The following is a 26275-nucleotide window of genomic DNA, read 5'->3' as shown; positions in this document are numbered from 1 at the left end:
TCAATTGTTCCTCAATAAAGCTGGAAAAAGGGGGGAAAAAATGAGATGTACAACCACAAAACATTCTCTACGTACGTATGTGATTAGGTCAGCTGCTAGATGAGTTACACATTCATGGTGTGATTGTTTTGAATTACCTACAAAATTACTTAAAACAAAATTATACATGATATTATATTGTGTTATTACTTGTAAACTTTTCAATAATGTTAATATTGACACTCTTTTAGTGAGGAAAAGACTTATTTAATGAAGAGACTTTAAGTATAAGTATGAAAATATAACAAGAGCTTTAAGAATTTCAGGATGAACTCAGACAATTTAGTAGGAATTGTAAGGACTCTTAAATATTAGCATTATTATGGATCATATGTAATAATTTTATCAAAAAATATTTCCACATGATTTCCAAAGCCAAAATTTCACCAAGGAAGGTGTAGAAGGGGCTCTAGTTGAGTGCTCAGTATTCAATAGGATTTAGGGACTTAGAATGTGAGGTTCATTTATACTTGTCTATCATATGGGAAATATGTAATATGTACTGTTATTTTTCCTCTAACCCATTGCAATTTTCTTGTTTCAAGAGCTTTTCAAATTATAGTCAGAAATCCTCCCAAAGGATGGCTTGTGTATTTTGTTGTTGCTGCACCATTATAATTGCTGGGGGAAAATTAAAGGCAGACAGGAAGCCATAGGGGTTGGGCAGTGAGTTAAATACTTAGCAAAGGAGAAGTTCTGGAGACCACTAAAGGTCATGTTGACAGCGCTTATTGGAAACACTGATTACTTAAAACACACTGAAAGTTTATTTTTACCAGGACTGTTTCAGACCAGCTAACCCAGATCTCAGTATAAACATGGCAATTATAACAGCTACATATTGTGTATTTTCCTAAGCTACTGTTTCCAGAAAACTTTCCCTTGCAGATGGAAACCTTTATGCTGAAAAAGGGGCAAAAACAAGCAAAGGTCGTCAAGATATTTCCTTGCAAAGTTCCCCTTGTTTGCACCATATGTGGCCTAATCAAGCTGGCATCCTTAGCTTTCCTTGTTCATAAGAATTCCCTCACTCACTTACAAAATAGAATGAAGGCACATATTAATTTATCCCATCACAAATACTGTTTGTGTGCTTACCATAAAATTGGGTAGGTTTTTGAATAGAGGAATAGAAAATACTTAGTGTTTGGACTTAGAGTTTATAATCCACAGGAAAGACAGACACTTTTCAATAGTTCTAGAAAGAAAAGTGCTAGAGTAATGCAGTAAATACAGTAAATTGCAGTAAATACATCCAACTTCACTGATTCCACAAAAGCATCTCCTACACATCAGGCAATAAACAGGTCTCCTGACTTTACAGAGCTGATATTTCAGTGGGAATGCTACATGATACACAGACAAACAAAAAAATTAATTTAATGTCAGGTAGTGGCCAGAACTAGGAAGAAAAATAAATGACTTGAATGAAATAAGAAATGGAATCATTTGGATTTCTGATAGGTAAGCATTCTCGTTAGGGGTAATACAATAGTAGGTATTGTGTTCAACATGAGCAGTATGCAGGGGGCTGAGTCTGGCAGTGATGTAATTGTCATTGGCGGTAGGAATGGTAAGAGACAAGATTGTCAGGAGTCAGATGATTTCTGGCCTTGTAGACCACAGTAAATACTTTTTTTATTTGGAAATGAAATATGAGGCCATCTCAAGATTGGAAGTGGTAGTGATAGTCTGATTTATAATGGGTACCACTGGTTGCTGAGTGGAAAATATATTATAGGTCCGTAAGAGTGGCAGAAGAGAGTCTAATTTGAAGGTTATTGCAGTAATTTAGGTAAGACAATGGTCGCTTAGACTAGTGGTAGGGGTAGAAGTAAAAGAAGTACTTTTGAAGGTAGAGATGGCAAGTTTTACTGCTAGATTAGGTATGGGGTTATAAGAGAAAGATTGGAGTCAAGGAAAATTTCAGGATTTTTGAATTAAGCATACTGGATGAATAATCGTACTGTTAACTGAGATGGGGAACAGTAAGACATTATCAGATTTGGGGCATGGCTGTAGAATCAAGGCTTCCACTTTTGACATATTAAACTTGAGATATTTAGTACTCATCTGTGACAGAGATATTACACTGACAGTGCAAAGTCACAGGTGGAGGTAAAAATTTAGAATTCATCAGTGTAAAGATGGTGCTTAATGCCATGGAGCTGACTTTCTTCTGGGAACTAAACATAGATAGAGAAAAGGTGTGAGGATTGAGCTCTAAGGGAAATCAACATTGACAGGTCCAGAAAAGCAGGCAAATGGTTCTTATCTCAGCTGTGAGACATTCAAAGAGGACTTAGCACAAAAGGCCCTGCAGGAGGTATCCAGCAGGAGGATGTTGGGACCAGCAGAAGGTATCCAGATGGAGAAAGGATGAGGAGAGAGTAAGGGACATTTTTAGGAGAGGCAACTTCATGTATAAAGATGAAATAATGAAATAAAACCAGACGTATTCAAGGTAGTCTAAGAGTAGCCGTGAGATAGAGAAGTAGGTCAACGCCAACTTGTGAAGCGTTTTGTTTTGTGTTGAGAGGTAATTTGGACTTTATCTTCCCAAAGTCTTTGAGAGACTTCAAACAAGGATGTGTTGCAATTTAAAAATCATTTACCTTGTAAACTAGAAGGAAGAAAGGAAACAAGAAGGAAGGATTGAAAGAAAGATGGAAGGAAGGGGAGAAAGGAAGGAATAAATATATTACAATCACTTGAAATTTAAAATCAGGAAATTAAATACCCAGAATACTTTGTATAAATCTGTGCTAATACATTTGAGGATCTTTAGGAAAATATATGATTAAAAAGTGATTTTAAAAGATATAGAAAATTGACTAATAGCTATGAAAGGCATGAAACAGTTATTGAAGACTTCTTTCTTATTGAAGTATAGTTGATTTATAATGTTGTGTTAGTTTCTAGTAAACAGCATAGTGATTCAGTCATATGTATGTATGTATATATACACAATATTCTTTTTCATTATAGGTTATTACAAAGTATTGAATGTAGTTCCCTGTACTCTGCTGTAAGACCTTATTGTTTATCTATTTTATATGTAGTAGTTTGCATCTGCTAATCCCAAACTCCTAATTTATCCCTCCCCAACCCATTTCCCCTTTAATAACCATAAGTTTGTTTTCTATGTGAGTCTGTTTCTATTTTGTAAGTTCATTTGTCTCCTTTTTTTTTAGATTCCACATGTAAGTGACATCATGTGTTATTTGTCTGTCTAATTTACTACACTTAGTAAAATAATCTCTGGGTCTGCCCATGTTGCTGCAAATGGCATTATTTCATTCTTTTTTAATGACTGAGTAGTATTCCATTGTGTGTATATATACATATATATATATATATATATATATATGTATAACACCACAACTTCTTTATCCAGTCATCTGTCCAGGGACATTTAGGTTGCTTCCATGTCTTGGCTACTGTAAATATTGCTGCTACGAACATTGGGGTGGGTATCTCCTTTCAAATTGGAGTTTTCTCTGGATATATGCCCAGGAGTGGGATTGCTGGGTCATATGGTAACTGTTTTAAAGACTTCTTAAAATTGGGCAAGATTCACATGATTTCACCAGTGAATTCATGGAGGCTTTCCTAAAACATGATTTTTGTGTAATTTAAACTACTCCAGATCATAGAGGAAAAAAGGAAAGTATCTCAGTTAACTTTTGCAAAGTTAACATAACAATGATTTAAACACCAGAGAAATCACAAGAAATCTGAACAATTTAAATAAATATTGATATAAAAATCATAAATAATAAAATATTTAACAAAATCCAGAAGTGCATTGAAAGGATAAAGTTAAGAATGCAAGGGTGTTTAGTGTTAGAAAATTGTTAAAATTATTCACTAATAGATCAAATGAGAAAAAAATACATGAGTATTTGAAAAGATACTAAAAAGGTACTTTTAAGTCAACATCTTTTCCTGCTAGAATCTTTTAGTAAACTCTTCTATCAGTAATTGACAGATCCAAGAGTCAGAAAATCAGTAAGGATGTAGTTGAACTGAATGGTACTGTCAATCATCTGGATCAAATAAACATTTATAAAATAATTCATCTAGCAGCAGCTTAATGCATGTTTTTCTCAAGCCTAACATTCAGCAAGAAAGACCATGTTCTAGGTAATAAACAGATCTTAAGAACTTTTAAAGAACAGAAACACAACTTGCTCTCAGACCAAGTAGAATTAATCCCTGGAAATAAATAACCGAAAGACAGCTAGAAAATCCCCAAATATTTGGAAACTAACCAATAAACTTCAGAAAGACACATGGGTCAAAGAAAAAGTTTCAAGAGAAGTTAGATAGTACTTCCAACTAAATTAAAAGTTTCAAGAGAAGTTAGATAGTACTTCCAACTAAATTAAAATAAAACATAACATGAAAAATTGGCAGCGTCAGTGAAAATACTGTTTATGTGAAAATTTATAGTGGTGCTTGCATATATTACAAAAGAAAAAATTCCAAGATTAGTAATCTAAGCGTCTACCTTAGGAAAGTAGGAAGCGAACAGCAAGTCAAATCCAAAGTAATTAGAAGAAAAGAAATTAGAACAGAAATCACTGAAAAGAGAAAATCAGTAAAACTCCTAGATGGTAACATAAGGGAAAATAGTGACCTTGGGTTTGGACATGAGTTTTTAGATACAGCAGCCAAAACACAAACCATCAAAGAAAATACTGATAAGTTGGACTTCATTAAAATGAAAAACTTTTGCTGTAGAAATGTCACTTTTAAGAGAATGAAAAGACAAGGAGAAAATATTTGCCAAATGCATATCTAATAAAGGACTTATATCTAAAATATACACAGAACTGGTAAAACTCAGCAAGAAGAAAACAAAAAAGTTAGTTTAACATAGGTTTGCTTTAAAAATGGGCAAAAGATCTGAATAGATACCTCACCAAAGGATGGAGAGGGAGTTATGAATTAGAACAACAACAAACCACCATACAACACTTACAAAGGCTAAAACCCAAAACTGACACCAGCAAATTCTGGAGCAATAGCAACTCATTCATTGCTGGCGCTAATGCAAAATGGTAACATTATTTTGCCAGATAGTTTGTTAGTTTCTTAAAAGGCTAAACAGAAATATTCTTACCATAGAATTCATCAGCCATGCTTCTTGATATTTATCCAAGTGAACTGGTATCTTAAGCCACAGGAAAACTTACACATGAATGGTTATAGCAATTTTATTCATATCTACCAAAACTTGGAAACTACCAAGGTGTCCTTCAATAGGTGAGTGGATAAACAAACTGTGATACATCCACACAATGAAATATTATTCAATGATGAAAATGAATGTACTATTAAAGACATAAAAAGACATGGAGGAAGCTTAAATGCACATTGCTAAGTAAAAGAAGCCAATCTGAAAAGTATGTGGCATTCTGGAAAAGGCAAAGTTGCAGAAAGTAAAGATGTCAGTGGTTTCCAGAATTTAGGAGATGAGCAAGGGAGGGATGGGTTGAGCAGAGTGGATTTTTAGGGAAGGGAAACTATTCTGTGTGATAGTGTAATGGGAATACATGACATCATGCGTTTGTCAGTACCTACAGAACTGTACAACACAAGTGGTAAACCCTAATGCAAACTATGGACTTTAGATAATGAAATATCAGCATTGGTTCATGTATTGTAACAAATGTACTACACTAATGCAAGATCTTTTAATAGGGGAAAGAGTGGGAGGGGGATGGGAGGCAGTGTCTGCAAATGCTCTGCACTTTTACTCAATTTTTCTTCCAGTCAAATTTCTAGAAAACAATGTTTATCAATTAAAAGAAAACAGTAAAATGGGAATTCAAGGACAGTATTAGATCATCATATGAGTACATAAGGATGTAAGCAGAGAAATGCTCTTGAAACACTATTCATATAAGTAAACATAGCCAATGCCTATTTCATAGTATGTAAATACATTGCCAAATTATGCAGTCATTAAAAACATGAAAATGGAGAGGAGGGTACAAGTTAGAGAGAAATCTTGGGATTAGAATTTGTAGGACATAGTAACTGACTATGAAGGAAAGAATGGAATTGAGTATTTTGCTTAGATCTCTGCCTTGGACTGAACTGAACAGGTGAAGAGTGGGGATTATGATCATTCTAGTCCAGGACTTACTGTGTTCAAAGTTTGAGTATCATAATGCCTAGGAAGCAAGCAGATATATGAGTCTTTAATAAGAATGTGTTAGGACAGAGGAAGTGGAAGCCATTGGAGGTGATGAAATTACCCAGTGAACGTGAGAGGGTCACAGGTCAGAAAAGTAAAAGTAAAACCAGGAGAAAACTATGTCATGAAAGCCAAAGGAGAACAGAATTATAGGAGAAAATGTTTAATAGAGATCAAGTAAGATCAGACTGAAAATGAATATTGGGTATGATAGCACGGAGGTCACGGGTTACCTTGGACCCATCCATGTTGATGGATGGTTAGCATTGCAATGTAGACCCTTTTGTCCTGAAAATATTTTTCTTGGAACTTTGGTCCCATAATCCTTCTTAGACCCTTTTATATGCATTGTACATCATGAATCTCTTAAACAGCATTTCTCCAACTTGTTTGATCTATGAACTCTTTGCTATTTTAGCGTTTTTCAGGACTAGTGTCAATTAGAGCACATTTTAGAAAACATCAGAGTGTACCAATCTTTGAAGAAACTTGAGTAGAATGAAACTAGAAAGGTAGGATAGTAAATAGTGGGAATATATAGCATTAAATTGAAACTTCAGAATACTTCTAATAAGCAAAGTGAAGAGACTTGGGCTTATTAGAGAGGTTTTAAGACAAGTATTACAAGAAGTGAGGTTCTTGGAGTCCCAGAAGAGAGAGAGAGACTAGGATCCTGAGAATGAAATGTAGTTTTGAACAGGGATAAGAACGTAAAAAGGATGCAGATAGTTGAGGGTAGTGAAGACAATTCCTCTATTTGGTGAGGCAAAATAATAGTTTGTCTTGCAGAGACAAAATAGAAAAGACTCCACTGTGCTTTTGAAAAAAGAAAAAAATAATGGAGACTGTGATATTAATATTCCCAGTTGTGTTACTTAGCGTGAGATATCTCCAAGCAGAAATTTCTGCTTTGCTTATACTGGAAGTCTGAATGATTATTAAAATTTCATATTTCACAGGATGCCAGACATGCGGCTGAAGAAGAGATTTATACCAACTTAAACCAGAAGATTGACCAGTTTCTACAGCTGGCCGACTATGACTGGATGACAGGAGATTTGGGCAACAAAGCTAGTGATTACCTAGTAGACCTCATTGCCTTTCTACGTAGCACCTTTGCTGTATTCACACACCTTCCTGTAAGTGACAGTCGCTTTTACTTTCCCCATCATATAGAAAGAATTTCTCTTAAAATCTAGTTTGATGTAAGATGTTTGTTTCTGCTTTAACTTGCCAGGAAGCTGTGGGTATAAAATCTCGCACTATAATTATCATCCCTTAACAAGATTTTGAGATCTCTTCTGTCATTTTTTCACTGATGTTTGCGTTTTGTTTATTCTGAAAATGGTTCCTAATATTATATCTGCTTATATTCCTCCTAAGTTCAGGGTAACAAGTGTAAACACATAATGAATGCCTTGGTAGAAGTGGAAGAGAAATTTAGAAGTTAGAAATTTTAATCTATCTTTTAATTCTATTTAAATATTTAAATGTCCATTTAAATTTTTTTACTACTTCAAATTCTCTGCTGAAATTCTCCATCTCTTTAGACAAATTAGTCTACCTTTTCTCTATTTTCTTAAGCATATTTCTATCACTTTTTTTATTGAAGTACAGTTGATTTACAATTTAATATTAGTTTCAAGTGTACCACATAGTGATTCAGTAATTTTACAAATTTTTCTCCATTCAAAGTTATTACAAGATAATGGCTATAGTTCCGTGTGCTATATGATATATCTTTGTTGTTTATCTATTTTATACATAGTAGTTTGTATCTCTTAATGTCTTCCTCTTACCTTTTCCCTCCCTCCTTCCATCTTCTTACTGGTAACTACTAGTTTATTTTCTATATCTGTTAGTCTGTTTCTGGTTTTCCAAAGATATCCATTTGTTTTATTTTTTATATTCCACGTATAAGTCACATCACACAGTATTTGTCTTCCTCTGACTTACTTTGCTAAGCATAATATCTTCCAGTTCCATCTATGTCATTGCTAATGGCAGACTTTCATGTTTTTTATGGCTGAGCAGTATTCTATTGTGTGTGTGTATACACGCACACACACACACACAATGTACATATACAATATACATATACATGTATATATACATATATATATACATGTATATATACAATATAGATACAAAGGAATACTACTCAGTCATAAATATATATATATATATATATCTATATATGTATATATATATATCTATATATCTCACATCTTCTGTATCCATTTATCAGTTGGTGGAAACTTAGGTTGCTTCCATATCTTGGCTATTATAAATAATGCTGCTTTGAACATTGGGGTGCATGTATCTTTTCCAATTGGTATTTTCATTTTTGTTAGATATTTACTGAAGAATGGAATTGCTGGATCATATGGTAGTTCTATTTTCTGTTTATTTGCGGAACCTCCATACTGTTTTCCATAGTGGCTGCAGCAACTTACATTTTAACCAACAGTGTACAAGGGTTTTCTCCACATCCTCTCCAACATTTGTTATTTGTAGACATTTTGATGATGGCCATTCTGACAGATGTGAGATAATATCTCATGGTTGTTTTGATTTGCGTTTCTCTAATAACTAGTAATGTTGAACATCTTTTCATGTGCCTCTTAGTCATCTGTATTTTGTTTTTAAATGTCTATGCAGATCTTTTGCCATTTCTTGGATTGGGTTCTTTGTTTTATTGATACTGAGTTGTATGAGTTTTTAAAGTATTTTGCATATTTAATCCTGTTCAGTCACATCATTTGCAAATATTTTCTCTCATTCTGTAGGTTCTTTTGTTGATGGTTTCCTTTGCTGTGCAAAAGCTTTTAAGTTTAATTAAATCCCATTTGTTTATTTTTTTAACATTTTTTATTGATTTATAGTCATTTTACAATGTTATGTCAATTTCCAGTGTAGAGCAGAATTTTTCAGTTAAACATGAGCATACATATATTCATTGTCACATTTTTTTTCTGCTGTGAGCCCATTTGTTCATTTTTTAATTTTATTTCTTTTGCCCTAGGAAACTGATCCAAAAAAATATTACTACGATTTATGTCAAGGGATGTTCTGCCTATGTCTTCTAAGAGTTTTATGGTTTCTGGTCTTACATTTAGGTCTTCAATCCATTTGAGTTTACTTTTGTATATGGTATGAAGAAATGTTCTAATCACATTGTTTTGCATTAACTGTCCAGTTTTTCTAACACCACTTATTGAAGAGATTGTCTTTTCTCTGTTGTATATTTCTTGCCTCCTTTGTCCTAGATTAATTCAATCTAGGGTTTATTTCTGGGCTCTCTATTTGTTACATTGATCTATGTGTCTGGTTTTGTGCCATACAGTGCTGTTTGGATGACTGTGGCTTTGTAATATAGTCTGAAGACTAAGAAGATGATACCTCCAGGTTTTTTCTTTTTTCTCATGATTGTTACATCAATTCTGGTTCTTTTGTGGTTCCATATGAATTTTAGGATTGTTTTTTCTAGTTCTTTGGAAAATGTCATGGGTATTTTGATAGGTATTGCATTAAATCTGTAGATTGCTTTGGGTAATGTAGCTATTAAGAGCATGGGATGTTTTTCCTTTTCTTTGTATCATCAATTTCCTTCATCAGTGTTTTATAATTTTCAAAGTATAGGTCTTTCACTTCCTTGGTTCAGTTTATCCCTAGGACTTTTATTCTTTCTGATGTGATTTTAAATAAGATTTTTAAAAACTTTCTCTTTCTGCTAGTTCATTATTAGCATATAAAATAGCAACAGATTTCTATAATTAATCTTGTATTCTGTAACTTTATTAAATTCGTTTATTAATTCTAATAGTTTTTTGGTGGGTCTTTAGGGTTTTCTACATCATATATCATGTTGTGTATCAAACTATCATGTCACCTTCAGATAATGACAGTTTTACACCTCCTTTCCAATTTGTATGCCTTTTCTTTCTTTTCCTTGTGTGATTGTGTGGCTAGGACTTTCAGTCATATGTTAAATAGAAGTAGTGAGAGTGAGCATCCTTGACCTGTGCCTGAATTTAGAGGAAAGTCTTTTCACCATTGAGTATGATGTTGGCTGTGGGTTTGTCATAAATGGCCTTTATTATGTTGAGATATGTTCCCTCTATACCCACTTTGATGAGAGTTTTTATCATGAATTGATGTTGAATTTTGTCAGACACTTTCTGTTTCAATAGAGATGGCCATGTGGTTTTTATCCTTCCTTTTGTTAATATCATGTATTACATTTATTGATTTGTGAACCAGCCATGCTTCCCTGGAACAAATCCAACTTTATCATATGTAATATATGATCCTTTTAATATATTGTTGGTTTTAGTTTGCTAATATTTTGTTTAGGATTTTTGCATTTATATTCATCAAAGATATTAGCCTGTAATTTTTTCTTTTTTTTGTAGTGTCTTTTTCTGGTGTTGGTATCAGGGTAATAGTGGCCTTGTAGAATAAATTTGGGAGTGTTCTATCCTCTTAAATTTTTTGGAATAGTTTGAGAAGGATAGGTATTAGTGCTCCTTTGTGTGTTTGAAGAAATTCCCCATGTGTAGCAGTCTGGTTCCAGACTTTTGTTTGTTCAGAGTTTTCTTATTACAAATTCAGTTTCATTACTAGTGACTGATATGTTCAAATTGTCTGTTTCTTCTTGCTTCAGTCTTGACAGTTTGTATGTTTCTAAAAATTTGTCCATTTCTTTCTAGGTTGTCCAATTTGTTGACATATGTTGGCAATGTTTGTAGCATTGCCTTTTGATTTTTTAAAAATCCCTCAGGTATCAGCTGTTATTGCTGCTATTTCATTTCATATTTTGTTTATTAAGATCTTCTTTTCTTCTTGGTGAGCCTAGCTAATGATTTATCATTTTATCTTTTCAAAAAAAAAAAACCAGCTCATGGTGTTATTTGTCTTTTCTGGTTTTTGGTTTTTTTTTGATCTCTATTTTATTTATTTCCTCTCCGATCTTTATTCCTATTGAAAGGAAATATCCTTTCTTGTGCTGACATTGGGCTTTGTTCTTTTCCTAATTTCTCTAAGTGATTGGTTAGGTAGTTTATTTGAGGTTTTTCTTATTTCTTGAGGGTGGCCTGTGTTACTATAAACTTCCCTCTTAGAACTTCGTTTGCTGCATCCTATAGATTTTTCAAGTGTTGCATTTCCATTTTCATTTGCCTCAAGGTATTTTCTGATTTTCTGTTTGATTTCTTTGTTGAACAGTTGGTGTTTTAGTAGCATGTTGTTTAGTCTCCATATGTTTGTGATTTTCACATTTTTCTTCCTGTATTTGATTTCTAATTTCATATCATTGTGGTGGGAAAAGAATGCTTGATATAATTTCTATTTTATTAAATTTGGCGAGCCTTGTTTTGTGGCCTAGCATGTGATCTATCCTGGAGAATGTTGCACATGCACTTGAAAGGAATGTGTATTCTGCTGGTTTGGAATGGAACATTCTGTAGATATCTTTTAGGTTTAACTGGTCTAATGTGTCATTTAGGACCACTGTTACCTCATTGAGTTCCTCTGTCATTCATTTCGATTAACTTTCTTTGTTTCTGTGAATTTAGGTGAAACAGTTACCTATTATGGTCTTGAAGGGGTGTTCTTATTTGGGAGCATCCCTATGTAAACTGTGTGTGCCCAATGCGTTTGGTGGTAGAGCTGGATCTGGGGTGGACATAAGTCAGATCTTTCCTCAGGGTGTACTTTTAGCTATCAGCTTGGTAGGGTTGAGGCTAGAGATGAAGGAGCTAGAGCTGGTACCAGGTGTGAGGTGGGACTTCCCCTTTGCTCAATGGCTATCATCATCCTGTCAGTGATAGAGTCTGATCCCAGTTTGCTAGAGCAGAAGCCCTGAGGATCCAGCCTGATCCTTTTAAGTGTGTGTTTTCTCCTTTCCCCACACTAGGAAACTTGCCCAAGTGAGAGGAGTGCAGATGCCAGTGGGGCCCCTGGGGGCTCTCGCTTAATATTAGTTGCAGCGAGAACTCCAAGCTGTTTCCAGTGTGCTGTCTGTGTAAGCATCCACAGTTGTTTCTCTTGCTCTACTCTAACTCAGCCACACATGCAACTCTTCTTTGTCCCTTATGGACAATCACTGCCTCCTGTCTCTGCTGCCTGTTGTGAAGCCACATCGCAGAGCTGGTGTTGCCTCTGTGGATGTTCAGTGTGTATTGAGAGGTGAGCTGTGGCAGAGTGCTGCCCTCATAGATCTGGGCTGCTTGTGATGTTTTCCTTGAGTAAGCACCAGCCATGATTGCTGTCCCACCCAGGATCTGCCCAAAGACCAGATCATCTCTGAGTACCAAGAGCGAGTTTTCTCCCTGGTTGTGGCCACTCCTGATCCAGTGCCCTGCTGCAACTTGGAGTGAGTACAACTTGGAGTGAGTAGGTCCAGGGCATTTTCTTGGCTTGGGCTGAGGCATGCACTGAGGCAGTTGTGGGAAACCCAGCAGCCAGTAGAGCAGACTTCTTTCTGCCCTGCCTCAGGGGCAAGCCAGTGTGAGTGCACTCCTCATGAGTGGAGTCCAGGATTCTCACCACCCTGTTGTTCCTCCAACCAGCCAAGGGGGCTCGTCTCTCCTGCACAGGACTCCAGACTGGGACATCCAATCTGTAGCTCTCACTCTTCATCCTCGAGGGCAGTTGTCCTCCCATATATTCTCCTTTTTCCTCTGAGTCATATTGCAGGGACACAGGTCCCAGCCCAATCACTTTCTTCCCATTCTACCTGGTTATGTGTGTATTTTTCTTACAGCCTTGGTTATACTGGATTCCTTCTGCCAGTTTCCAGTTTTCAATGAGAAGTACACATGTAAATGTATTTTTGATATTCATGGGGTTATGTGAGCTACATATCCTTTTACTCTGCCATCTTGATCCTTCTCCTCCACAGTCATTTTAAAGTCATTGCTTATTAATGCCTATGTGTAGTTTACCTACATATGGATTGGATTTATTTCTGAGATTTTGGAGGGTTTTTTTTTAGTTTCATTTTTGGTTATCAGTCGTATGGTACTATCTCTTACTACTATTTTTCTTTATATATGTTAGACATTGTTTTTTAAATATGTAGAGGTTCCAAATAATATCATTTGCTACCAGAATTGGTTCAGTGTTTCCCTAACTAAATAGTTAGAATGGGTGGGTAAGTTTTGTTTTGAACCTCATCACCTTAATCTAGTCAAATACTGACCTGGGTTGAGCTTGGGTTGCAGTTGTAATATACTTTTGGTTTGCTCCTGTGGCTAGGATGTTGTTCTGTGGAGCTTTTAATGATAGCCTGGGACATCATTGTTTCTTCAGTACCAAGAGGATTCTGGAAATTTCCACTTTTCAGAGAAACTTATCTCTTCAGCCTCCTGCTTTCTTCAATTTTAGAATTTGGCAAATATCTTGAGTAGGAATCTTACCCAGATCAGCAATTGCCAACAAGAAAATCTGTGGTTGGAGATTGTCAATATCAATGCACTACTCCCTCAAGAGCTTTCAAGCTCCCACCTGAGATTCTCATGAACCTTCCCACTAGTGAATCTTTTTTTCTGAAACACTGTGAGACTGCAGGAAATCTTACTTTGCTTTTGAAAGATTTTGGCTTAGACCCTTATTTTCCTCAGCTGTCTAGCTTTAGAATTCAGAAAATGTCTTGAGGAGAAAAACTAGCCCTCAGATCTCTAATTTTGGCTCTTCAGCTCCATGTAAGTGACAGAAAGTCAGTGAATTTTTTCACCCTGGTAGCTGCTCCCTTCCTGGATCTAACCCAGATTCTCAGTCTGTTCCTATTCCTAGGTTCGCCAAATGCCTCTAGGGACAGCGACAGATCCTCAGCTCACCTTTAACAGGTCTGTCCTCTTTGCAGTTTTATTCCCTTTAGTACTCATTGCTTCCCAGCCTTCTGAAGCTTTTAAACATACGTTTTTCTCTATGTTTTTAGTGACCTTTTGTTGTTTTTAGTGGGAGCATTTGCCTGTAGAAAACTAGGTCATTTCATCTAGCTTCATCTTGATACCAAAGCCAGAAAAAGTAGCACAAAAGACAAAACTACAAACTAATCTCACAATTATGCATTTAAATTCCAAAATGTTTTAAGAAAGTAATTTAGTGCCAGTATGTAGGATTTATTATAGAAATGCAAGGATGGTTTGATACTTAAAAGTCTAACAATAAATTCATTTAGAGACAGAAGTGGACAATATTTGCCAAAAAATATGAAAAGAATATTAATGAATCTTTTCCTTTCAAAAATAGAAATGTTATTATTAACCAAAATTAATTTAATTAATATCCATTTTACAGTGAAATAGAGTGATAGATTAAAGGAATAGTTAAATAAAAAATCTATAAATATTTCAAAGTATATGTAAGAATTTTATATATGACGAAGATAGCATTTAGCAGTTGCTGTTGCCAATATTATATGCTCATTTGGACAAAAAGAATATTAAGTCCATATCTCATATATAAAAATGAATTCTAGATCAAATTGATGTTTGCATTTTTAAAAAGAAAGAAATTATGGGCAAAACAGTAGACATACTAGCAAATATTTCTATAATCTGAAGGTGACTCCCCGTTATAAGGATGACACCAAAGAGTGAAATCATTAAGGAAAAGGTTAATAATTTGACTAATTGAAATATTTTTTAAAGTGCCTAAAAGTTATTAATGAAGAAAACAGAATGTAAGCTTATTAATAAAAACAATTACAGCAAATGTCCTCACAGGTTAACATCTGTAACATGTAACAATATAACACATTCTTTGAAGTATAATGAGAAGACGACACACAATTTGATGGGAAAGTTTGAAAAAGTTGTGTTAAGGCAGTCAAAAGAGAAGAAAAATAAAAGAAAAACATCATGGACAAGACATACAACATATAAGATATATATATTAACATTGTAGGGTATTTTTGCCTATAAGCTTGCCAAGAGTAAATGAGAAAATGATAACATTCGGTATTTGTGAGAAATACTTCAGAAGAGCTATTCGGATACTTTATTGGTTGATGTGTAAATTGATACTATCTTCTTAGTGGTTAGTTTTTCAGTATCTCTCATAAACCTCTTATAATTCATTTACCTTTCACCTTGCAATCCTACTTTTAGAAATCTAACTTAATGAAATAATCACAGGCACATTATAAAATTTAGATATAAGTATATTCAACACAGTATTATCTTTTGGATAGTGAAAAGTTGGGAATAAATTAAAAGTCTAGTAATAAATGTGTTAGCTAAATAAATTATTATATATTCACATAATGTGATAGCATTCATTAAATTAATGTAGATGATACTTATTCATTTAAAAATATGTTATTTATGGCTTAATTGGAAAAGCTGGTTGCAAACTGCTATAGCAGTATGATCTCATTTGTATTAATATCAGAGCACTAATCATCTGTACTATACATACTAAAAATCTAGAATTATATACTCCCTGACTTAACTGTATTCATCTCTGTATAGCCTGTAATTTTTTCCCTTTTGTTTTTCTGTATTAAAAAAATTTTTTTTTGTCATAAAACATTGGCCATTTTTATAAACCTGAGTTGGGGGAAGGTGATATTTAGAATCATTTTTCTCTATCTCATTATTCTATTGTTGGTAATTAATTTATATTTAAAAACATTTTTATTGACCAAAGTTTATTTTTAAATGTGTTTCATCTTTTGAAAGGAAAACGGCTGGTAGAATTGTGGTCATTATGTCTCTGCCAGCATTGTATAATTACTTGAGTGAATAAGATTTTAGAGTATCATAAGGTAAAATTCAGTGCTTCAAAGTCAAAGCCATCCTGTAGATATTCCCTATATTTAAATTCCTTGTTTTTTTTTATTTCTCTGTTCTTAAAAAATAAAAATGACACTCTACTAAGTGTTATTCTTTATATGTGTTGTTTAATACAGTCATTCTTATATATATATAATAGCTATCGTATGTCAATAGTATACTTACTTCAACATCCAGGCCATTTAGAAATGTACTCTAAATTAAACTCACATTTGTCTAACTTACCATACATGCTTTTCCACCTATAGAGTTATGTTCTCTGTTACAGATCTTTGTTGTGGTGTATAATTAGTTGAAGACTTTTCCTTTTTTTGTTTATTCTGAGCTGCTAATTCTTCCTAAATACTATAACCTCTCAGTGTAGATTGAATTGATCCTACCACTCGGACTCACCTTACCTCCTACCATTCAGAATCAAAGTCAGAGGCAATTTACAGCCCTGAATCCTCAATATGGCTTTTGTAATTGTCATGTTTCTGTCTTGTCTAATACAGAGATCTCTTCCTGAAGCCACATTTTCAAAAAGTAATTGCATTCGCCAACCATTGTACTCATTGCAATCAAATTCGTATGACTTCTAAAACTACCCCTTGTTCTGGTTTTCCACCAACAGCAAAATAAATTGCTCAGGATGTATGCTTATGTTCCCCAGCATGCTAATTAGCTTCTTCACAGAACCTCAGTTTAGTAAAACATATCAGCAAAACGGAGCTGTGTCTTAGATTCACTTTTGTGCACTATTAGCGAAAGGTGAGAGAGGAAGGAGCTAGCTATTTTTGAGAAAGAACCAGAATCATTTGTCTGTTAATTAATATGAATACTTCTTTTCATTTTATAATTTCCCAAGGTAGAGTGGCTCCCTATCAAAGAGGGGTTGAATCATAGGAAATAGATGTGGAAGGAACTGTAAAGAGAAAGTCGAAGACTGTCTTGCTCTCTTATATTTTGAAATCCCCAATTTTTCTTAGTTCTTAGGGGTGTTTTATCACTACAACAGCAACAGAGCTAAAGGGGTATGTCACTATGTTCGTGTGTGTGTGTGTGTGTGTGTTTAGATAGAAGATAATGTCCTAGGTTACACTCCATTAGACATTGAATGATCAAGGGGAAATTACTGAAATTTTTAACTTCCTCTTGAATCTTTGATGACCAAGGTAGCTTACCTCTTTGCATGAGGCACCAAGAAATGATTGTAAGAAGGTTTTGCTCAGCTAAGATTCTAACATATTTCTGTGTCCTTTGAATTCACCGACAAGGTAAGCACACAAGCATTTCTTTTTCAGGCTCCAACTGTATAATTTACAGTTGCATGCATAGCTTCCCATTTTGCATGCTCAGCATAAGAACATAGTTTTGAGAGTTTATCCTTGTTATCCTGATAATTATCTTCCAGCAATGCTTGAGAGAGAAGAAATGCTGTCTCAAGTTACAGGCCCAGAGGAGGAATCCTGAATTAGTTTTCTCTGACTGCTGTTAATGACAATTTGTATGACTTGGGGGTAGTATGTCCCTTGACCCACCTTGGTTTGCCTTAGTTTCTTTTTCTGAAAATACAGTGATATCTGTCCTTGGTCATCCTTCCTGGGCAGTTACTTGATGGGTGATCTTTAAAGGATTATTTTCTACATACAAGTTCCTGAAATTCTTCCTGTCTAAAACTAAAAACTGACATTCTCTTAGCATGCTGTTTCATTCTCTGAACTGCTGCCGTCTCAAGACTAACCAAATGATTCTGCTGTTTAAATACTGTCATTGCCTCCATTAAGTATAAAATCTGCTCTGTGACCATCAAGATTTTCCCCCAAACTACCTTTTTGTTTTTATCACTCTCTCAATATTCTATTTGCCCAAGATGCTCCTTCCAAACTGAAGTATTGCTTTTTGTCAAGTACATGCCTGTTTTCTACCCTTGATGTAAATTTTTAATGCCTTTTTCCCACTTTAACTGCTTCTGCCCTTGAATTGTTTGTATTGAAATCTTACTCATTTCTTATTTCAAAGCTCATTTCAAATCCCACACCTTCCAGTGCCTTCTCCAGGTCACGTAACCAGATGTGACATCTTCCTTTCCTGTGGTACTTCTTTTAAGGCACCCGCCTGATTCCGTCTTGGGTGGGATGTGTCATTCATTTCTGTGCTTACTTCAGGAAAGGAAGGGGAGGGTGGTAATTAAATGTGTACCGGATGCATTACATGTGTTATACGTCATCCAGTTAACAAAGACTCAAAATATCTCAATCTGATAAATATTATTACTACATTTTAGTAATGAGAACATGAACTCAGGTAAGTAACGTACATTTAAGAGATACAGCATATAGGTGACAGGGTCAGGATTTAAACAGATTAATTTGACTTCAAAACTTTTCCATTTTTCCATCCTGCCTACTAGATTGATTGCCAGCTGTAGGACTGAAACTCTGGATGGAGACCTTATTTTATTCATCTCTCTCTCTGTGTACAGTTCAGCATCTTGAATGAAATTGTACACAGTAAGTTTTTGTGGAGTTCTTGTTTTGAATAATTAAGTAAGTGAATTCTCACCTAGGGATTAAAAAGCATTTTTGGATCATATATATTATTAAAAGAAATCATTTAATTATTGAAAAGTAGTCGTTTAATTATTGAAAAGGGAAGTCACAAACTATTATCCTGTGACAAGGACCAAAAGATTGTGTAGGTTAAAATTCTAAATTGGTCTTTCTCCTTCCATAGTCTCTAAAGCTTACCCAAATAAATAAGATCGTTGTGGTTCTGGTTTTGTTGTTGTTTTTTGTTACTGGTGTTTTTTTTTTTTTTTGAGTACTTTTTGAGTACAGGATCATAAAATGCCTTCTGCATTATCTGGTCATTTATGTAGCTGAATTAATTTTTTTTTTAACTAAACTATAGTCAGTTTACAATGTGTCCATTTTCTTGGTGTACAGCATATTTCAGTCATACAGATATATACATATATTTGTTTTCATATTCTTTTTCATTATAGGTTACAAGATATTGAATATAGTTCCCTGTGCTATACATAACTTGCTGTTTATCTATTTTATATATAGTAGTTAATATTTGCAAATCCTGAACTCTCAATTTATCTCTTCCCATTCCCTTTTTCCCCAGTAAAGTCAAATTTGTTTGCTATGCCTGTAAGAAAAGATCGTTGTTTTTCAAGTGACAGTTTTAATTATAAAAATGTCTTGCATTTGTGTATTACTTTATAATATTCTAACTTATTTTACATGTTCTCATTACCTCATTTGGTTTTTTTTAAACAACCTCTATGATATATGGATAGTTATTATTTTTCCCCATGGACAAATGTGGAAACTGAGATCTAAAGTAATTTTGCCCAAGGTCAGAAAATAAATCAGTAGTTGGGGTAGATCTTAGATCTTTTTGCTCTGGGTCATGCTTTCTCCACTATATAAAACTGTCTCTCAATATTTAATAATAGCTACTATCTTTTGAGTACACACCATGTACCTAGGTACCATCTTAAGCATGTTTTCTGTGTGCATGTGTGTATATGAATTTATTGTAATGAATAAATGTGAATAAATATGTACATATGTCATATATGTGCGTATAGACACATGTATCATATGTATGTGTACATGTGTATATGCATATATGCATGTGCATGTATATAACAATACACATAAGTATGTATAAGCATACATATACACAAGTATTCTCATTTCTTCCTTGCAACAATTTTGCAAAAAGTATTATGCTCCCATTTTACAGATGAGAAAAGGAAAAGATAATAAATTTATTAGCATGTCAAAAATAATCCTGTAGACTGTAGTAGGGTGTGACTGCCTTCAGAGCCCGTGCCCATACTCTTTCCACAAGGCCCTCCTACCTCTAAGCTGTTCATGAGGAACACTCGGCTGTGTTCCATGGAGCCAGCATTTAAATGCCACTTCCTCTGTGAGATTCTCAATCAGAATTTTTTGCTGTGTAAAATTTTAGTCATTATGACCAGAACAATTCCGTAAGAGAGGTAAATTGTGATAATGTGCCTGTAAGCGGAAACTATTTGGTATTGGGAGCAATACCAGTAAATGGGTTGCCTGTTTCTAACCGAACCTAGCTGCCTTAGCTGAAGCCGCATGTGGAAATTCTCTCCTCTACTGGTAATAATCATTCTCTAAGCCAGCCCGATCCCTGTGGTTTTCTCTGGAACAAAATAAGGAAGTTTCAGTCTTCCTCAAGGCATCAGGGCCTTCAGGGTATCACCTAGATTTTTCTTCAAATTAACTATATAGGGAGAGCCAATATCCACAGAACTATTTCTTCATTTTTTTCCTCTAATGGAGCAAAAATTACAGATTTACTGATTGTTTCTCCACTGCTGAGAAGCTGATTATGTTCCCTGTTTCTATGCTGTTAAGACTTTGACTAGTTTGAGTTATGTAGAGTACTCTGAAATCAATGAATTAGCTCCTTATTTGTGTGGTATTGGAGTTGTGAGTTTAGTTAATCACTTTTATCCTTTAGGAGTTTTGTATTTCGTCAAAGATATCTTTGTGTATTGAGCTATTACTTAGCACTTCCCCCCATAAAACTACTATCGCCAATAGCCACAGCCGTTCTTTCTGGTAGTATTCAGCCAGTTGTCCTTTGCCTCTTTAACTGAATCATTGGATTGTCTCTTGCTATGATAATTATTAGGTAAAAGGTTAAGAATGCTTGATTCCAAATACTAATCCTTCTGGTTCTGTTTTTGATGATGAAATAAGGTAGGAAATAAGGAGAATCTAGACCTTAAAGGACTGCAGAATCCTACAGCTCTAACTCTGCATATCTGACGTGCTGTTTAAGAGTTAGAGATACCAGTGAGCATATTTTGTTTACTGCTCTATCTGGGCATCTCGGATACCTTTATAAAATGCAAAGGAGGCAGCTGCTCTGATTCTTTCTCATTGGTGCTGGGGTAGAAGGAAGCTGGGTATTTTGAGGGGACTGAACAATTATTTCTACATTCTCTATAAGAACAAATAATTAAAAATAACCTTAACTGTATAATAACAGGTAAATGGTTATATAAAATGTAATACTATTATTCAATTCATTCATTGAATTCATTTAATATTCATAAAATTCATAATGAATTTATAATAAAATTTATGAATATTAAATAATATTGCAAAATATATATAATATAATCTTAAACTAAAGAAACAGGACGAAAACTTTATAAACATAGAGATTACAAGTGTATAAAAACTCTAAAACTTATTAGTGGTGGGGAAAAAGTTCAAAAGGAAATATGTTAAATGTAAATATTTGGATTTGTAGTAAGGCTTCCTAATCTTTTTCAAAATTGTCAGTATTTTGTAATTTTTGTTATTGGCATTTAAAAAATATTTAAGCATTTGCTGTATTGAAAAATTTGAGATCGTCATAGCTCCTCTTCCAGTTCAGATTTGCCTTTGCTCATAAATTACAATAATGAAAGAAAAAAAATCCACATTTTAAAATTCATTTATGTGCCAGTCTCCTTCACTTAGCTCCTTTCACTCTGTAAAGTAATCCCTTTTTATATATTAAATTTAGGTGTAGATAATAAATCATTATCTCAGGTCGTACAAGTAATATTTGGTAGGCCAGATACCTATATTGAGGCCTCTCATGCTGGAACCCATGATCGTTTGCTATAGTAAGGAGGTTGCTTTTTCCTAGAATCTCAAAAACTAAAGGAAGATGTCCTAGCAAAGTTCTAGGCAAGAGGACGGAGGAACATGATTGTGATTAGATCAAGCATAATAAATCATAACTGAGAACAAATGAAGTGTGTGGTCATTAAAGGAAGAACATAAGGTAGAGTCTGTCTTTATGCCAATTTATTTACAGATGTGCATTCCGAAAGCAGTGTATTTCATGCCCTCGGTTCAGAAATTTTTAATGATTCCTACTCCTTCTAGTGTAACTCTTGTCCACACTACATATATTTCCCGTAATTCCTCTACATGAACCCTTAGACTTCAGCCAAGTATATCTGTTCATTTTTACCAAACATACTGTGCTTATTCCTGCCTGTAGATTTTTCTTTGTGGTTTTCTTTCTCCTTGGAAGGACTTACCTCACTTTAGTATCTTTCCTTCCTTTAAAATACAATGCAAAGCCGATTTTCTCCATGAAGTCTTTCAGGACCTGTCTCCTTCCTCCCCACAAGCTATGTCCCGAGGGTTTGGCTTTCTTGTAAACTTCTATAGATCTTATTATGTCCCTTTGCTATCTGAAATTTAAGACATTATCTTTAATTATTATCTTTTTTCTGTGTATTCCCATTATCATCAATACTGGTTACAAGTTCTTTGAAGGAAAATGTGTACAACTTTTTAATATATTCAACACTGATTGAGTATAGAGTGAATGTCAAGATGAGGTTGGATTTGTCTTAACAGGGACATCATGTATGTGACCTCCAACTCAGATGACTGTTTGCCATCACATGACATCTTTTCTTATTGCAGCTCCTTATTATAAATACATTTGCTTTGCAGTTCTATTTCATTGAAAATGAGGTTGGGAAAGCATCGAAACAGTTCTTATCCAAAGTTCCCAAGGAAGAAAATATTGCTGCTTGGGAATATTGCAGTTAGGTCATTCTAAACTACACTTTTACTATTTTCACAAAATGGCAAACTTGAGCCTGCCAATTGGTGCCGGCACACTCCAGCACATCTAGTGCATATATTGTGGGGTGAGGAGTTCACAGTTAAATTAACAGGAATCTGGAACATGCCACTGTTCTGCAATACATTCATGGTGGTTTATAGCCACAGTTTTAATATGGTTTAGTAAGTGCTTGAACTTTTCCAAACAAATAACACACATTATTGGAAATCAGACACAGTGTGTACTTGCCCCTGGGGACTCCTCCTATTTTGAATTAGCCACTGCTGGCTTGTTGCTTTTTAGCTCCCTGGCTGTAGATGGGGTCCAGAATCTTCTTAAGGAAAAATTACAGTCTTAAAAAAGATTACAGTCACACGCACACACACACACACACAGACAGCCCAAAATAAAGAATTTTCTACCCTGAAATGCTTCTCCAGATGCATTATATTTGTTTCTATTAAGAACATCTACTTGTTATTTTTATTTCATTTAGGATAAGCTGATTGCTCTTACAATGCTCCTGTAAATGAATGATTTACTATCTTTAACTGTTCTAAGATGGAGACTTTTACAGTGACTGTCTAACAACGTGAAGAAGTTTCATGTGTCTTTGGATATACGTGCTTTGTTTTGTTACAGTGGATTGTTGTGTTTTATTTTTATTTTAAGTTTCCATTAATCATTTTGTATCTTGATAACTCCTTTGAAGACAGTCTTAGGATCAAGAGCGGACAAGGACCTGAAGATGGGAAGCTGTCTTTCAATAGTCAAACAGGCCCTAACTCTACTGTCTCCAGGGGTCTAACTTGAACTCTTTGTGAAGGTAGTTTTCTTCTCGGCCTGGTTTTCCTATACATGAACGTAGATTCCAACTGGAGCTGTGTAAAACCTGAGGACTGTTCTCTGGAACTGTATTTTTGGTTCCATGTTGACCGTATCTATATTTCTGCTGTTGAGAAACAAACACAGTGACCCCTGTTGCTTACTGTTTTGGTGAGACCCCTGAAAAATGTATTTTTAAAATACTCTATCTTTTAGAAAGGGAAATGAGTTCATTTACTTATTTTTAATTGAAGAATAACAAACATATAGAAAAGTAACCAAACCATAAATACATAGTTTGATGAATCTTCACAAAGTAGACATACTTGTGTGATCAGCATGACGATCAAGAAACAGAATATTACCAGTTTCCCAGAAGACCCGTCTAGCCTTTTCCCTGTCAAATCTTCACCTTTTTTCTTGAGGGTGATCTTTATTTGTATGTCTAATACTGTAGCTTGGTTCTGCCTGTTTGTGGAATCATCCAGTATGTACTCTTTTGTATCATTTCTTAGGCTCATGAATCTGTGAGATTCATCCACTGCATGTAGAAATAGTTTGTTCATTCTTATTCCTATATAATATTCTATTATATGAATATATCACAATTTGTTATCTGTTCTAAAGTTGTTAGACATTTGAGTTGTTTCCAGTTTTTGATGATTAGAAATAGTGTTGCTTTGAAATTTCTTATGTGTGTATTTTGGTGAACATATTTCTTTTGAGTGTATATTTAGGAGTGAAATTGCTATGTCATCGGATATGAAAATGTTTCCTGATTATTTTCCAAAGACTTATACTAATCTATATTTAGGTTTATTTGGCTTTTATCATTTTAATCCTTCTATTGGATATATATTGGTATTACATTGATATTTCATTTCCATTTTTCTAAGGACTAATGGAATTGAGCAACATTTCATATGCTTATCAGCCAGTTGTATATAGTTCTTTGTGAAGTATCTGTTCAAGTCTATTGCCCATTTTTAAATTGGGTTACCCACCTTTTTATTAATGATTTTACATTCAGTATATATTTAGGTTAGCAGTGGTTGATGGAAAAATGATCTCCCAAATATACCTGTATTCAGATCCCCATAACCTATGAAAATGTCAATGGCAAAAAGAACTTTGCAGGTATGATTAGGTTAAGGCTCTTGAGATAGGGAGATTATTTTGTAATTTCTGGATGGACCTGGTGTAACCTCAAAGGTCCTTATAAGAGGGAGATAGGCATGTCACATCAGAATGGGAGATATAATGATTGAAGCAAAGGTCAGAATGGTATAGCCAGGGAATGTGGGCAGATTCTAGAAGCGGAAAAAAGCAAGGAACAGATCTTCTCCTGGAGGTTGCCTTAATTTTAGCTGCATAAGGCCTATTTTGGACTTTGGATCCCCAGAACTGTAAGATGATACATTTGTATTGTTTTAAGCCCCTAAATTTGTATTGATTTGCTCCAGAAGCAATAGGAAAGGAAGCTACTACAGCCGTGTTCAAATGTTTTAGTCTTCAGACTCCTTTTTATTGGGGAACCCAAGGAACTTTTGTTTATGCTGATTATCTATCAGCATTTATCATATTTTAAATTAATATTGAGGAATTTTAAAATATTTATCAATTTACTTTAAAATGATGATAATATGCATATTATTTGTTCACATGAATAATATATTTTTCAGGAAAAATAATTGTATTTTCTAAAACCAAAGAAATTTAGTGAGAGGAATAGCATTTTTTATATTTTGTTATATAACTTTAATGTCTGAATTAATAGAAGACAGTTGGATATCTCAAATCTGCCTTTGCAGTCAGTCTGTTGTGATGCATTGTTCTCGTTGAAGTATATCAGAAAATCTAGCCTCATAGATGTTGAATAAAGGAGGAGTGCTTTAACAGCCATTTTTAGATAATTGTTGATATTCTTTGATCCTATAGCAGAACTTGACACGTATACTTTTTTAAAGGTTAGTTGCAGTATGGAATCTGAAACTTTATCAATGAATTTTTCATTATCTACCTTAAAATTTCATTCGTCTATTTTGTACTTTGAATAGACCTTTTACCCATGCATGATTTTGTAGCATCATGCATTGATCATTTAGAAAATATTAGTTCACTGAGTTATCTAGATCTTCCAAATGTTGACATTTTTTAGTCTATAATATTTTAAAAAATAACACAGTGATATTACCACCCATCTCATTTAAAAATTCTTTGAGCATTGGGAAGTAGTGTCGTGGTGGCAAATATTAGTTGTTCAGAATTTGAAATTTTGCTTGTAATGTGAATTTTGTCATTGGTAACTAATACTGTCTGTTGCTTTCTTTAAAGTGGCAGGCTTATTTTGATCATTTTCAAGAAAATACCTACCAGAAACCCAAGTCTGAATATCCATAATTTGTCTGTCAGCTATTATTTCAAGTGGAAAGGGCATTCGGTGAAAAAAGGGGCTAGTTTAGCTTGCAACCCAAACAATCACACAAATGCTTTTCCTTGAGGCAATTATCTTTATCATACTCTAGTATGCAAAATAGGTGTTTGATGCATACTTACCAGTTTTGTTACACAGAATATAAAAAAGACATACTCAAGGGATTGGGACTTCACAAAATTGATGATTTTTACTGCTTCTCCAAGGATATTTTTACATGAAATGGACATTTGTTTTATTGTCAGTGCCTGGTATTGAAGAATACCAGAATTACCAGTACAGTTTGGTGCCATGCCGTTAATTCATCTTAAGGCACCAGTGGTTTTGCCCATTATTACTTTTGCA

The 26275-nt window shown here is 34.3% G+C and overlaps 1 protein-coding gene across 4 annotated transcripts in view; it reads left to right on the top strand.

The window, feature by feature from the left end:
• Window positions 1-26275, top strand: part of EXOC6B (exocyst complex component 6B) — a 532267-nt gene that overhangs the window by 315458 nt on the left and 190534 nt on the right. For all 4 annotated transcript variants that reach the window (XM_032497821.1, XM_006176112.3, XM_014551873.2 and 1 more), the window contains one exon: window positions 7207-7386. In XM_032497821.1, the coding sequence (XP_032353712.1) occupies window positions 7207-7386 (180 nt within the window). The remainder of the gene's footprint in view (window positions 1-7206; window positions 7387-26275) is intronic.

The sequence above is a fragment of the Camelus ferus genome, chromosome 15 (genome assembly GCF_009834535.1).
Source record: "Camelus ferus isolate YT-003-E chromosome 15, BCGSAC_Cfer_1.0, whole genome shotgun sequence".
Classification (NCBI taxonomy): Eukaryota; Metazoa; Chordata; class Mammalia; order Artiodactyla; family Camelidae; genus Camelus; species Camelus ferus.
Note: the sequence above shows the minus strand (reverse complement) of the source record. Positions and strands in the feature narration are given on the sequence as shown.